This window comes from Tachyglossus aculeatus, chromosome 14, assembly GCF_015852505.1.
Source record: "Tachyglossus aculeatus isolate mTacAcu1 chromosome 14, mTacAcu1.pri, whole genome shotgun sequence".
NCBI lineage: Eukaryota > Metazoa > Chordata > Mammalia > Monotremata > Tachyglossidae > Tachyglossus > Tachyglossus aculeatus.
This window is the reverse complement of record NC_052079.1, coordinates 2,429,890-2,445,229: the sequence shown is the minus strand read 5'-3', so window position 1 is coordinate 2,445,229 and position 15,340 is coordinate 2,429,890. Positions and strand designations below refer to the sequence as shown.

General features: G+C 51.4%; 2 protein-coding genes across 2 annotated transcripts in view; one reads left to right on the top strand and one right to left on the bottom strand.

The window, feature by feature from the left end:
- The window catches only part of WDHD1 (WD repeat and HMG-box DNA binding protein 1), a 65,113-nt gene extending 62,463 nt beyond the window's left edge, over positions 1–2,650 (bottom strand). Inside the window, exon 1 of the mRNA XM_038756805.1 lies at positions 2,598–2,650. The gene's annotated coding sequence lies outside the window, so the exon portion shown is untranslated. The remainder of the gene's footprint in view (positions 1–2,597) is intronic.
- A 1,423-nt stretch (positions 2,651–4,073) lies between these two features.
- SOCS4 (suppressor of cytokine signaling 4) lies at positions 4,074–9,294 on the top strand. Its single transcript, XM_038756368.1, has 2 exons — positions 4,074–4,311; positions 7,606–9,294. The coding sequence occupies exon 2, from the start codon at positions 7,685–7,687 to the stop codon at positions 8,798–8,800; it is 1,116 nt and encodes a 371-aa protein (XP_038612296.1). The 5' UTR covers positions 4,074–4,311; positions 7,606–7,684; the 3' UTR covers positions 8,801–9,294.
- Positions 9,295–15,340: the final 6,046 nt, after the last annotated feature.

The following is a 15,340-nucleotide window of genomic DNA, read 5'->3' as shown; positions in this document are numbered from 1 at the left end:
AAGTACAACTTAGCCACATACAGCGTGCTGATGGCCTGCCCGTCACAATGTCCGCTGCCCAGCGCTTAGCACAGTGCTCTGCACAGAAGAGGCGCTCAATAGATACGACTGCGGGAATGAATGGATGAGTATTCATTCATTCATCCAACGGTATTTACTGAGCGCTTGCTGTGTGCAGAGCACTGTACTGAGCGCTTGGGAAGTACAACTTAGCAACCTACAGCCTGCTGACGGCCTGCCCGTCACCATGCGCGCTGCGCAGCGCTTAGCACAGTGCTCTGCACAGAAGAGGCGCTCAATATATACGACTGAGGGAATGAATGGATGGGCATTCATTCATTCAACGGTATTTATTGAGCGCATACAATGGAATGAATGGATGGGCATTCATTCATTCATCCAATGGTATTTATTGAGCGCTTACTGTGTGCAGAGCACCGTACTGAGCGCTTGGGAAGTGCAAGCTGGCAACATACAGCGTGCTGCCCAGCGTTTAGCACAGTGCTCTGCACAGAAGAGGCGCTCAATAGATAGGACTGAGGGAATGAATGGATGGGCATTCATTCATTCACCCAACGGTATTTACTGAGCGCTTGCTGTGTGCAGAGCACTGTACTGAGCGCTTGGGAAGTACAACTTAGCAACCTACAGCCTGCTGACGGCCTGCCCGTCACCATGCGCGCTGCGCAGCGCTTAGCACAGTGCTCTGCACAGAAGAGGCACTCAATAGATACGACTGAGGGAACGAATGGATGGGCATTCATTCATTCAATGGTATTTATTGAGCGCATGCGACGGAATGAATGGATGGGCATTCATTCATTCATCCAATGGCATTTATTGAGCGCTTGCTGTGTGCAGAGCACCGTACTGAGCGCTTGGGAAGTGCAAGCTGGCAACATACAGCGTGCTGCCCAGCGTTTAGCACAGTGCTCTGCACAGAAGAGGCTCTCAATAGATAGGACTGAGGGAATGAATGGATGAGCATTCATTCATTCATCCAACGGTATTTACTGAGCGCTTGCTGTGTGCAGAGCACTGTACTGAGCGCTTGGAAAGTACAACTTAGCCACATACAGCGTGCTGATGGCCTGCCCGTCACAATGTCCGCTGCCCAGCGCTTAGCACAGTGCTCTGCACAGAAGAGGCGCTCAATAGATACGACTGCGGGAATGAATGGATGAGTATTCATTCATTCATCCAACGGTATTTACTGAGCGCTTGCTGTGTGCAGAGCACTGTACTGAGCGCTTGGGAAGTACAACTTAGCAACCTACAGCCTGCTGACGGCCTGCCCGTCACCATGCGCGCTGCGCAGCGCTTAGCACAGTGCTCTGCACAGAAGAGGCGCTCAATATATACGACTGAGGGAATGAATGGATGGGCATTCATTCATTCAACGGTATTTATTGAGCGCATACAATGGAATGAATGGATGGGCATTCATTCATTCATCCAATGGTATTTATTGAGCGCTTACTGTGTGCAGAGCACCGTACTGAGCGCTTGGGAAGTGCAAGCTGGCAACATACAGCGTGCTGCCCAGCGTTTAGCACAGTGCTCTGCACAGAAGAGGCGCTCAATAGATAGGACTGAGGGAATGAATGGATGGGCATTCATTCATTCACCCAACGGTATTTACTGAGCGCTTGCTGTGTGCAGAGCACTGTACTGAGCGCTTGGGAAGTACAACTTAGCAACCTACAGCCTGCTGACGGCCTGCCCGTCACCATGCCCGCTGCCCAGCGCTTAGCACAGTGCTCTGCACAGAAGAGGTGCTCAATAGATACGACTGAGGGAACGAATGGATGAGTATTCATTCATTCACCCAACGGTATTTACTGAGCGCTTGCTGTGTGCAGAGCACTGTACTGAGCGCTTGGGAAGTACAAGTTAGCAACCTACAGCGTGCTGACGGCCTGCCCGTCACCATGCGCGCTGCCCAGCGCTTAGCACAGTGCTCTGCACAGAAGAGGCGCTCAATAGATATGACTGAGGGAACGAATGGATGAGCATTCATTCATTCACCGGTATTTACTGAGCGCAGAAGATGGAACGAATGGATGAGCATTCATTCATTCATCCAACGGTATTTACTGAGCGCTTGCTGTGCGCAGAGCACTGTACTGAGCACTTGGGAAGTGCAAGCTGGCAACATACAGCGTGCTGCCCAGCGTTTAGCACAGTGCTCTGCACAGAAGAGGCGCTCAATAGATAGGACTGAGGGAACAAATGGATGGGCATTCATTCATTCATCCAACGGTATTTACTGAGCGCTTGCTGTGTGCAGAGCACTGTACTGAGCGCTTGGGAAGTACAGCTTAGCACCATACAGCGTGCTGACGGCCTGCCCGTCACAGTGCGCGCTGCGCAGCGCTTAGCACAGTGCTCTGCACAGAAGAGGCGCTCAATAGATACGACTGAGGGAATGAATGGATGAGCATTCATTCATTCACCCAACGGTACTTATTGAGCGCTTGCTGTGCGCAGAGCGCTGTGCTGAGCGCTTGTGGCGAGCAGACCCACCGCCTCAGTTTCCCCTCCCCCAGAGCCGTGGAGCGCAGCGTTCGTCTGAGGACCGTTTTCCCGGCACTCACCGCGCGGGACCCAGCCGGACCGAGAGCCGACGCCGCGCGCGGGGACCCGGATGTTTCCCGCGCTCCGCGCCCCCTCGCCCCAAGGCGCCTGCGCGGACACGCCCCCTCACTTCTCGCCACGCCCCTTCTCCCCAAGGCGCCTGCGCGGTCACGCCCCTTCCTTTCTCGCCACGCCCCTTATCCCCAAGGCGCCTGCGCGGACACACCCCCTCCCTTCTCGCCACGCCCCCTTCTCCCCAAGGCGCCTGCGCAGACACGCCCCCTCTCGTCACTCCCCCTTCTCCCCAAGGCGCCGGCGCGGACACGCCCCCTCTCTTCTTGCCACGCCCCCCTGCACCCTAAAGCGCCTGCGCGAATACGCCCCCTCCCTCCTCGCCCCGCCCCTCAGCCTAAGGCGCTTGCGCGGACATTCCCCCTATTTATTTATTATTACTCTGTTTTACTTGTACACATCTATTCTATTTATTTTATTAATATGTTTTGTTTTGTTCTCTGTCTCCCCCTTCTAGACTCTGAGCCCACTACTGGGTAGGGACCGTCTCTATATGTTGCCTAAGCGCTCAATAAATACGATTGACTGATTGATTCTTCCTCCCCGCTCTTTCTGCCCCTCACACCAAGGCGCCTGCGCGGACCTTCCCCCTCCCCGCGCCCCCCGCCCCTTACAACCATGCGCCTGCGCAGACTCCCTCCCGCACGTGCTCCCCTCCCATTTCACCAAGGCGCCTGCGCAGACATTCCCCCCTCCACGTGGCTCCCCACCCCTCACACCAAGGCGCCTGCGTGGACATTCCCCCTCCCCGTGCTCCCCTCCCTTTACACCAAGGCGCCTGCGCGGACTTTCTCCCCTCCCCGCCCTCCCCTTCCCTCCCACCAAGGCGCCTGCGCGAACTCCCCCCCCCATGCTCCCCTCCTCTCACACCAAGGCGCCTGCGCGAACTCCCCCCTCCCATGCTCCCCTCCTCTCACACCAAGGCGCCTGCGCGGACTTTCCCCCCCTCCACGTGCTCCCCTCCCCTGGCACCAAGGCGCCTGCGCGGACATACCCCCTCCACGTGCTCACCTGCCCTGACACCAAGGCGCCTGCGCGGATATACCCCCTCCACGTGCTCACCTGCCCTGACACCAAGGCGCCTGCGCAGACTACCCCCTCCACGTGCTCCCCTCCCATGACACCAAGGCGCCTGCGCGGACTCCCCCCCTCCACGTGCTCACCTCCCCTTGCACCAAGGCGCCTGCGCGGATTCCCCCCTCCACGTGCTCCCCTCCCCTGACACCAAGGCGCCTGCGCGGACTCCCCCCCCTCCACGTGCTCCCCTCCCCTGACACCAAGGCGCCTGCGCGGATTCCCCCCTCCACGTGCTCCCCTCCCCTTGCACCAAGGCGCCTGCGCGGACTTCCCCCTCCACGTGCTCCCCTCCCCTCGCACCAAGGCGCCTGCGCGGCCCCGCCCCCTGCCGCGGAGGGAGGATGGGGGCGCCGGCGGCGCGCGTCACCGTCGCGGCGCGCGTTGCTAGGCGACGAGTCGGAAGAGGGAGGAAGAGGAGGAGGAGTCGAACGCGGAAGTGGCGGCGAAGGCCCGGCGGCGGGGCCGACGACGACGAAGAGGAGGAGGAGGAGGAGGCCTTCCCGGAAGTCAGCCTCCATCCTCGGGCCTCCCCGCCTTGTCCGGCGGCCGGGGGATGGCGGCGAGGGTTAAGCGGCGGCCGGGCAGGTGAGCGGTAGTCGCGGACCCCTCCCCATCCCCCATCATCCCCCCGGGCCCGGCCCACGGCTGGGGGGGGCCACGGGACCCTCCCCATCCCTTCCCCCTCCCGCCGTGGCTCCCGCGCATGCGCACTGCCTCCCTGGACCCCCCCCCCACCTCCTGCTGTTCCCGGGGCGGCCGCGGCGGGGCGCCAGAGCGCCTGCGCGGGGAGCGTGGGGCCCCCCTCCTCTCGGGCTCCACCTGGCGGCCAAGAGGGGATCTGTCCTTAGTAATAATAATAATGGCATTTATTAAGTGCTTACTATGTATATGTTTGTACATATTTATTACTCTATTAATTAATTTTATTTGTACATATTTATTCTATTTATTTTATTTTGTTAATATGTTTTGTTGTGTGTCTCCCCCTTCTAGACTGTGAGCCCGCTGTTGGGTAGGGACTGTCTCTATATGTTGCCAATTTGTACTTCCCAAGCGCTTAGTACAGTGCTCTGCACACAGTAAGCGCTCAATAAATACGATTGATGATGATGATATGTTGCCAACTTGGACTTCCCAAGCGTTCAGTACAGTGCTCTGCACACAGTAAGCGCTCAATAAATACGATTGAATGAATGAACGAATGATATATCATCATCATCAATATATATATAAATATTACTCTATTTGTTTATTTTATTTGTACATATTTATTCTATTTATTTTATTTTGTTAATATGGTTTGTTGTCCGTCTCCCCCTTCTAGACTGTGAGCCCACTGTTGGGTAGGGACCGTCTCTATGTGTTGCCAACTTGGACTTCCGCTTAACAGCGCTTAACAAATACCAACATTATTATTATTATTACTGTTATTATCAGTACAGTGCCTGGCACATAGTAAGTGCTTAACAAATACCATCATTATTATTAGTGTTATTATTATTAGTACAGCGCCTGGCACATCGTAAGCGCTTAACAAATACCATCATCATTATTATAGTGAGCGCCCAACAGATATCATGCTTTGCACATAGTAAGCGCTTAACAAATGCCATCATTATTATTTGTGTTTTGCGTTTTCAAATTATGGAAAAACGTCCCGGGAAGTCAGTTTGCCGCTTTAGTCACGAAGGGAGGAAGGGAATCAAACCCAAATGCTCGTAGAAGTGAGGCGGGTTGTAATCTGGCCTTATTTCATTCCATAAGATATCGGGAGTTTGTGAGGCCTGGGGGGTCAAAAGAAACCACAGCAGCTTAGTAATGATTTTAGTGGTTTTTTAAAAAAATTAATAATAATGATAATGGCATTTATTAAGCACTTACTACGTGCAAAGCACTGTTCTAAGCGCTGGGGAGGTGACAAGGTGATGAGGCTGTCCCATGTGGGGCTCACAGTCTTAATCCCCATTTTCCAGATGAGGGAACTGAGGCCCAGAGAAGTGAAGTGACTTGCCCAAAGTCACCCAGCTGACAGTTGGCGGAGTCGGGATTTGAACCCATGACCTCTGACTCCAAAGCCCGGGCTCTTTCCGCTGAGCCACGCTGCTTCCCTAATTGCCTTGGGCAGGGAATGGGTCTGTTTATTGTTCTGTTGTACTGTCCCAAGCGCTTAGTACTGTTCTCTGCACGCCGTAAGTGCTCAATAAATATGATTAAAGCGCTTAACAAATGCCATTATTATTGTTATTAAATGAACGAAGGACCGAACAGCCGGTAGTTGTGAACGTGTCGTGCCGACTGGGAAAAGATGAATGCAAAAGTAAGACGTGCGTGGGTCATAGCTTTAAAAAATTGCCAGGACTACCCCGTGCCAAAAATAAAAAAAAAAATACTTGGGAAAAGCTAATGCTTCATTAACCTAAAAACCCGAGAAACTTGTAAATGTGGCAACTGGCATAACTGTTTTCCGACAGTTCCAGGGGACAGGATTTAAAGAAGCCGATCGGGTCTGTCGAGAGATTTTTTTATCCCCCCGTTAGATCAGAGAAAAATTGTCTAATGGGCAGGGAACGTGCCTGCCGACTCTGTCGTCCTCTCCCAATAATAATAATAATAATGATGATGGCGTTTATTAAGCGCTTACTATGTGCAAAGCACTGTTCTAAGCGCTGGGGGGGATACCAGGTGATCAGGTTGTCCCACGAGGAGCTCACAGTTTTAATAATAATAATAATAATGGCATTTATTAAGCGCTTACTACGTGCAAAGCACTGTTCTAAGCGCTGGGGAGGTTCCAAGGCGATCAGGCTGCCCCACTGGGGGCTCACAGTCTTAATCTTAAAGTGCTCTGCACATAATAAGCGCTCAATAAATACAAATGAATGAATGAACCCCCGAATGATATGAAATAATATTGATGCCATTATTATTATCACTGTTATCGTCCAATAGCGGTGCCCTCCCAGGAAAAGTAATCATCGCGGTACTTGTTAAGCGCTTACTTAATATGAAACGAATGATAACCGAGTTGGACACGGTCCCCGTCCCACGCTGGGGGGTGGTCACGGTCTCCATCCCCATTTGACAGATGAGGGAACCGAGGCCCAGAGAAGTGAAGTGACTCGCCCAAAGTCACACAGCTGACAATTGGTGGAGCCGGGATTTGAACCCACGACCTCTGACTCCAAAGCCCCGGGCTCTTTCCACTGAGCCACGCTGCTTCTCTATGAATGATAAGACACCCCCGCCTCCCTGTAGCCCATTGTGGGCAGGGACTGTCTCTACCTCTTGCTGCATTGTACTTTCCCAAGCGCTTAGTAAAGTGCTGTGCACGTAGGAAGCGCTCAATAAATACAAATGAATGAATGAACCCCTGAATGATATGAAATAATATTGATGCCATTATTATTATTACTGTAGCCCGCTGTGGGCAGGGACTGTCTCTACCGGTTGCTGCATTGTACTTTCCCAAGCGCTTAGTAAAGTGCTCTGCACGTAATAAGCGCTCAGTAAATACAAACGAATGAATGAACCCCCGAATGATATGAAATAATATTGATGCCATTATTATTATTACTGTTATCGTCCAATAGCGGTGCCCTCCCAGGAAAAGTAATCATCATAATGATCGCGGTACTTGTTAAGCGCTTACTTAATATGAAAGGAATGATAACCGAGTTGGACACGGTCCCCGTCCCATGCTGGGGGGTGGTCACGGTCTCCATCCCCATTTGACAGATGAGGGAACCGAGGCCCAGAGCAGTGAAGTGACGTTCCCAGGGTCCCCCGGCGGTCGCGTGGCGGAGCCGGGTGTGGAGGACACGGTCGACGGGGGCTTTTTCCTCTGTCCTTTTTCCCTTTCTGTCCGGTGTCCCTCTCCAGATCCCTGCGGAAGGCTCCCGGAAGACGGTCCCCGCCGGAGCCGCGGAAAGGCGGCCGTCCCTAAGGGCGGTCCGCGGCGATGGCGGAGCCCGCCGACGGGCTCCCCGCGGCGGCGGCGGCGGACGCGAGGCCCAAGACCCCCCGCAGCCGGAGCGCCGACCGGAAGGACGGCTACGTGTGGAGCGGCAAGAAGCTGTCGTGGTCCCGCAGGGGGGAGGCCCGCCCGGAGGCGGCGGCGGCGGGGGCGTCCGGGGCCCGGGAGGGGAAGCCCGCCGAGCCGGACGGCCCCCGGCTCCCGGGCCGCTCCCTGAAGCAGAAGCTGCAGGACGCCGTGGGCCAGTGCTTTCCCCTCCGGCCCTGCGGCGGTCGCCACGCGTCCCTGGCGCTGCCGGCCAAGAGGAAGATCCACATCAGCGAGCTCCTGCTGGACCAGTGCCCCTTCCCGCCCCGCTCCGACCTGGCCTTCCGCTGGCACCTCATCAAACGCCACACGGCGCCGCCCAGCCCCCGGCCGGACCCCGGCCCGGGCGCCGGGGCGGCGGGCTCGGACGACGAGGAGGAGGAGGAGGAGGAGGACGAGGAGGACGAGGACGAGGAGGCGGCGGGGACGCCCCCGGCCTCCCGCCCGCGCGGCGGGCCGCGGCCGGAGACGCCCCCGCGCTATCACAGCCAGATCGACTACGTCCACTGCCTGGTGCCGGACCTGCTGCGGATCAACAACAACCCCTGCTACTGGGGGGTGATGGACAAGTACGCGGCCGAGGCCCTGCTGGACGGGAAGCCCGAGGGCACCTTCCTGCTGCGCGACTCGGCCCAGGAGGACTACCTCTTCTCGGTCAGCTTCCGCCGCTACAGCCGCTCCCTGCACGCCCGCATCGAGCAGTGGAACCACAACTTCAGCTTCGACGCCCACGACCCGTGCGTCTTCCACTCGCCCGACGTCACGGGCCTCCTGGAGCACTACAAAGACCCCGGCTCCTGTATGTTCTTCGAGCCGCTGCTGTCCACGCCGCTGCAGCGGACCTTCCCCTTCTCCCTGCAGCACATCTGCCGGACGGTCATCTGCCACAGCACCACGTACGACGGCGTGGACGCCCTGCCCATCCCGTCGGCTCTGAAACTCTACCTGAAAGAGTACCATTACAAGTCCAAGGTCCGGGTGCTCCGGATCGACGGGCCGGAGCGCCAGATCTAGGGCGGGACCCCGTCCCTCTTCCCCCCCCCCTCTTCACGGCGCTTCGAATTTTTCTACGGGAGCGCGTCCGGCGTCCGGATTCCCTCCCGCCCCGAGGGTTTCTTTTCCGAGGCACTCTGAGTTTTTCTACGGGAGCGGCCGGCGTCCGGATTCCCTCCCGCCCCGGAGGTTTCTTTTCCGAGGTGGGTTCGTCTCCTCTCCCCTCTCTCCGTCGAACCATCGCCGATCCCCGGTTCTGGCGTTCGCCTCCGTCCTCGACGGGCTCGCGTGGAGCCTTTCGGAGTCGGCCTCGTGAAGCCGTGCAGCGGTCCGTCTTTAGACTGGCGTTTTTGGATCCGTCTTTTGTATCGTGTCGGCGTACGTTCCAGGCATGTTTGGCGCTCTGTATGCACTGCGGACTAAACGTGGAGTATTCTGTATTTTATACGTTTCTGTAAAACTCTCGCCCCGTCTCGCGTGTTAAAAAAAAAAGTAAAGTCCTTCGTTAATTCATCTCTGGCCGTCCCTCTTCCCCGGTCACCGAATGTTTTCCCCGCCATCATCATCTTTTTTTAGGGAAAGAGCCTGGGCTTTGGAGTCGGAGGTCGTGGGTTCAAATCCCAGCTGTGTGACTTTGGGCAAGCCACTTCACTTCTCTGGGCCTCAGTTCCCTCATCTGTAAAATGAGGATGAAGACCGTGAGGCGCACGTGGGACAACCTGATCACCTTGTAACCTCCTCGGCGCTTAGAACAGTGTTTTGCTTATAGTAAGCGCTTAATAAATGCCATCATCGTTATTATTGTTATTCTATAAATTACTGGGAGGCATTTCAGCTTCTCACGTTCCAGGAAGCCCAACTATCCCGTCTCCCTGGCTCCTTCTCGCCTGGCTAACGTTCGTCTTTATTAACGAGATTTTTAAGGCAGTGAAAGAAATCTCATTTACCTGCTGAGGAAGCATTGCCTCCGTTGGTAACTTGCCGTGCAGGTGAACTTTTTTTTTTTAATTTAACGGTATTTGTTAAGCACTTACTATGTGCCGGGCGCCGTACTAAGCGCTGGGGGAGATACTAGCTGCTCAGGTGGGGCAGAGTCCCTGTCCCACGTGGGGCTCACAGTCTTAAACCCCATTTTACAGATGAGGGAACTGAGGCCCAGAGAAGTGAAGTCACTTGCCCGAGGTCACACAGCAGTCGAGGGGCGGAGCCGGGATCCTTCCGATTCCCGGGCTCTATCCGCCAGGCCACGTCACTTCCCCCGTCTCCCAACTCTCCGTAAACTCCGCCATCCAACTCTGTCCCATTTCATCCCGTCTTCTCGACCCGAGCCGGGATCCGCCCGAAAGAAAGAGGAAGTCGGTCAAACCTCTGGGACCCGGGGCCGTCCCGGCATCGAAAGAGATGGCTTTCCTCGGGGGGTCTGGATGGGTTGAAACCACTCCCCAAAGGTGAACGGTGTTCCCTTCCCGACTGCGGAAGCCCGGGATTGATCCCGGGAAACGGCTTCCATTCATTCAACTCATTCGATCGTATTTATTGAGCGCTTACTGTGTGCAGAGCGCTGTACTAAGCGCTTGGGAAGTACAAGTTGTACAAATAGCGGCGTTTCACATCCACGGGTTAGGACTCTCGAGGAAACTAGTGTCGCATTACCGCTTTTTTTTTTTAACGGTACTTGTTAAGCGCTTACTGTGTGCCGGGCACCGTATGAGCGCTGGAGTAGAGACAAGCTAATGATGATGATGGCATTTATTAAGCGCTTACTATGTGCAAAGCACCGCCCTAAGCACTGGGGAGGTTCCAAGGCGATCGGGTTGTCCCACGGGGGGCTCGCAGTCTTAATCCCCATTTTACAGATGAGGCACAGAGAAGTCAAGTGACCTGCCCGAAGTCACACAGCTGACGTCGGACCGGTTCACGTCCCACACAGGGCTCACGGTCTTAAACCCCATTTTACCGAGGTCCAGAGAAGCGAGGCGACTTGCCCAGGGTCACACAGCCGGGCGTGGTCGGTTGCTTGGTTGGTCTGAAATTCCCGACACGTACGCGGGAGTTTCCGGGCACCAACCTTGAAATCCGGGCTGAAATTCGGGAATGGCCTTTGTTTCTTTTCAGATCCCCTTACGCGTTCCCGTCCGCCCCGGAGCAGACCCGTTCTCTGCGTGGGCGGGCGTCTGACTGTCAGATATTAAGACAGGAATCGTTCTAAGGTGACTCACGGTCGTATATTTCATTACCGTCGCTTTATTTTTTGGACAACCTTCTCCTTTTATTAAGTAGTAAGATAGACGACCACGAACAACCTCATCCACGACTCCCCAATTAAACCCCCTGTGATCGAAGCGGTAGTCTCCGTCGGAAATCCCAAGTCGAACTGAGGATCCTTCACGAGCAAAGCGCCGCCGGCTTGACGTGTTCTCCCGGTTTTAACCTTCGTATTTGGCTTGTATTTCATCTACTTTTTTCGGCAGTTCTCGCCCAAAAAGAAAATGGATAACCCTTTTAAAACTTGACCTTTTTAAAGGCCAATTTTATCTTTTACTAATTGCTCTTTGAAGTTAGACTTGGCACATAGTAAGCGCTTAATAAATGCCATCGTCATTAATATTATTATTATTATTCGTGATCTCAGTGGCTGAAGTGGACAGAGGTCAACTAGAAGAAACCGACCACAGGTCCTTTCTTGACTTTAAAAGCGAGGACACGATGAGCGATATCATTATTATTATTCGTGATCTCAGTGGCTGAAGTGGACAGAGGTCAACTAGAACAAACCGACCACAGGTCCTTTCTTGACTTTAAAAGCGAGGACACTATGAGCGATATTATTATTATTATTATTATTATTCGTGATCTCAGTGGCTGAAGTGGACAGAGGTCAACTAGAACAAACCGACCACAGGTCCTTTCTTGACTTTAAAAGCGAGGACACGATGAGCGATATTATTATTATTATTTTTATTCTTGATCTCAGTGGCTGAAGTGGACAGAGGTCAACTAGAAGAAACCGACCACAGGTCCTTTCTTGACTTTAAAAGCGAGGACACGATGAGCGATATTATTATTATTATTATTATTATTATTATTCGTGATCTCAGTGGCTGAAGTGGACAGAGGTCAACTAGAACAAACCGACCACAGGTCCTTTCTTGACTTTAAAAGCGAGGACACGATGAGCGATATTTATTATTATTATTATTATTATTATTATTATTATTATTATTCGTGATCTCAGTGGCTGAAGTGGACAGAGGTCAACTAGAACAAACCGACCACAGGTCCTTTCTTGACTTTAAAAGCGAGGACACTATGAGCGATATTATTATTATTATTATTATTATTATTATTCGTGATCTCAGTGGCTGAAGTGGACAGAGGTCAACTAGAAGAAACTGACCACAGGTCCTTTCTTGACTTTAAAAGCGAGGACACGATGAGCGATATTATTATTATTATTATTCGTGATCTCAGTGGCTGAAGTGGACAGAGGTCAACTAGAACAAACCGACCACAGGTCCTTTCTTGACTTTAAAAGCGAGGACACGATGAGCGATATTATTATTATTATTTTTATTCTTGATCTCAGTGGCTGAAGTGGACAGAGGTCAACTAGAAGAAACCGACCACAGGTCCTTTCTTGACTTTAAAAGCGAGGACACGATGAGCGATATCATTATTATTATTATTATTCGTGATCTCAGTGGCTGAAGTGGACAGAGGTCAACTAGAACAAACCGACCACAGGTCCTTTCTTGACTTTAAAAGCGAGGACACGATGAGCGATATCATTATTATTATTTTTATTCTTGATCTCAGTGGCTGAAGTGGACAGAGGTCAACTAGAAGAAACCGACCACAGGTCCTTTCTTGACTTTAAAAGCGAGGACACGATGAGCGATATTATTATTATTATTATTATTATTATTCGTGATCTCAGTGGCTGAAGTGGACAGAGGTCAACTAGAAGAAACCGACCACAGGTCCTTTCTTGACTTTAAAAGCGAGGACACGATGAGCGATACCATTATTATTATTATTATTCGTGATCTCAGTGGCTGAAGTGGACAGAGGTCAACTAGAAGAAACCGACCACAGGTCCTTTCTTGACTTTAAAAGCGAGGACACGATGAGCGATATCATTATTATTATTATTATTATTCGTGATCTCAGTGGCTGAAGTGGACAGAGGTCAACTAGAACAAACCGACCACAGGTCCTTTCTTGACTTTAAAAGCGAGGACATGATGAGCGATATTATTATTATTATTTTTATTCTTGATCTCAGTGGCTGAAGTGGACAGAGGTCAACTAGAAGAAACCGACCACAGGTCCTTTCTTGACTTTAAAAGCGAGGACACGATGAGCGATATTATTATTATTATTATTATTATTATTCGTGATCTCAGTGGCTGAAGTGGACAGAGGTCAACTAGAACAAACCGACCACAGGTCCTTTCTTGACTTTAAAAGCGAGGACACGATGAGCGATATTATTATTATTATTATTATTATTATTATTATTCGTGATCTCAGTGGCTGAAGTGGACAGAGGTCAACTAGAACAAACCGACCACAGGTCCTTTCTTGACTTTAAAAGCGAGGACACTATGAGCGATATTATTATTATTATTATTATTATTATTCGTGATCTCAGTGGCTGAAGTGGACAGAGGTCAACTAGAAGAAACTGACCACAGGTCCTTTCTTGACTTTAAAAGCGAGGACACGATGAGCGATATTATTATTATTATTATTCGTGATCTCAGTGGCTGAAGTGGACAGAGGTCAACTAGAACAAACCGACCACAGGTCCTTTCTTGACTTTAAAAGCGAGGACACGATGAGCGATATTATTATTATTATTTTTATTCTTGATCTCAGTGGCTGAAGTGGACAGAGGTCAACTAGAAGAAACCGACCACAGGTCCTTTCTTGACTTTAAAAGCGAGGACACGATGAGCGATATCATTATTATTATTATTATTCGTGATCTCAGTGGCTGAAGTGGACAGAGGTCAACTAGAAGAAACCGACCACAGGTCCTTTCTTGACTTTAAAAGCGAGGACACGATGAGCGATATCATTATTATTATTATTATTATTCGTGATCTCAGTGGCTGAAGTGGACAGAGGTCAACTAGAACAAACCGACCACAGGTCCTTTCTTGACTTTAAAAGCGAGGACACTATGAGCGATATTATTATTATTATTATTATGATTCGTGATCTCAGTGGCTGAAGTGGACAGAAGTCAACTAGAACAAACCGACCACAGGTCCTTTCTTGACTTTAAAAGTGAGGACACGATGAGCGATATTATTATTATTATTATTCATGATCTCAGTGGCTGAAGTGGACAGAGGTCAACTAGAACAAACCGACCACAGGTCCTTTCTTGACTTTAAAAGCGAGGACACGATGAGCGATATTATTATTATTATTATTCGTGATCTCAGTGGCTGAAGTGGACAGAGGTCAACTAGAACAAACCGACCACAGGTCCTTTCTTGACTTTAAAAGCGAGGACACGATGAGCGATATCATTATTATTATTATTATTCGTGATCTCAGTGGCTGAAGTGGACAGAGGTCAACTAGAAGAAACCGGCCACAGGTCCTTTCTTGACTTTAAAAGCGAGGACACGATGAGCAATATTATTATTATTATTATTATTATTATTATTATTATTATTATTATTATTCGTGATCTCAGTGGCTGAAGTGGACAGAGGTCAACTAGAAGAAACCGACCACAGGTCCTTTCTTGACTTCAAAAGAAAGGACGCGATGAGCTATTTCCCCTCATTGTGCTTCTTTTAGAGACAGCCGAGGCCATTGCCCCGTTTACCGGTGTGCTTACTACTTTTCCCAAATATTTTTTAAGAATAATAACAGTAATGGTTATTTGCTAGGAGCCTACTATGTGCCGAGCACCAATCTAAGCGCTGGGCACTGTTGTAAACACCTCTTCGTCTTCCTCACGCGGCGACCCCGTCCTTTATTAAACGTCTGTCAGAGTTTGGATAACGAAGCGTTCTGTTTCCGTGAAACAAACGATGTTACGTGTCAGTTTTCTTATCCCAGTTACCCGTCCGTACTTCGAAGGTTGGCCGAAGCCCGTCTCCCGAGGTAATTTGTGTCGGAAAAGAGCGGACTGGTTTATGGTGGCCTTTGGCGATGGGCAAAAACGAATTTTTAATAAGGAAGGGAAGTCCTCTTTTAAGCCACTTCTCGGCGTAGCTTCATCCGGACGGATTTTTTTGTGCTTCTTCTGATACACCTGCGGATTTTCCCCGTCTGCTTCTCCTCTGCCAAGTACCGACGTCGGGAAATCAGTCCTACGCTGCCGTACGTAGCTCGTCGTGACGTAAATCGCAAAAAACGAGGATGGGGCGACACGAAGCCGATCGACCTCCGACCTTAGCTTCCGTCGCTCTGGACCGAAAGCCCCTTGAGGGCAGGATTCTATCTACCGAATATTGGAATATTGTCCTCTCCCCGGTGCTTAGTACACTGCTCTGTACCTGATGGATTGAGAAATGTGGGAAGTGAGAATATGAG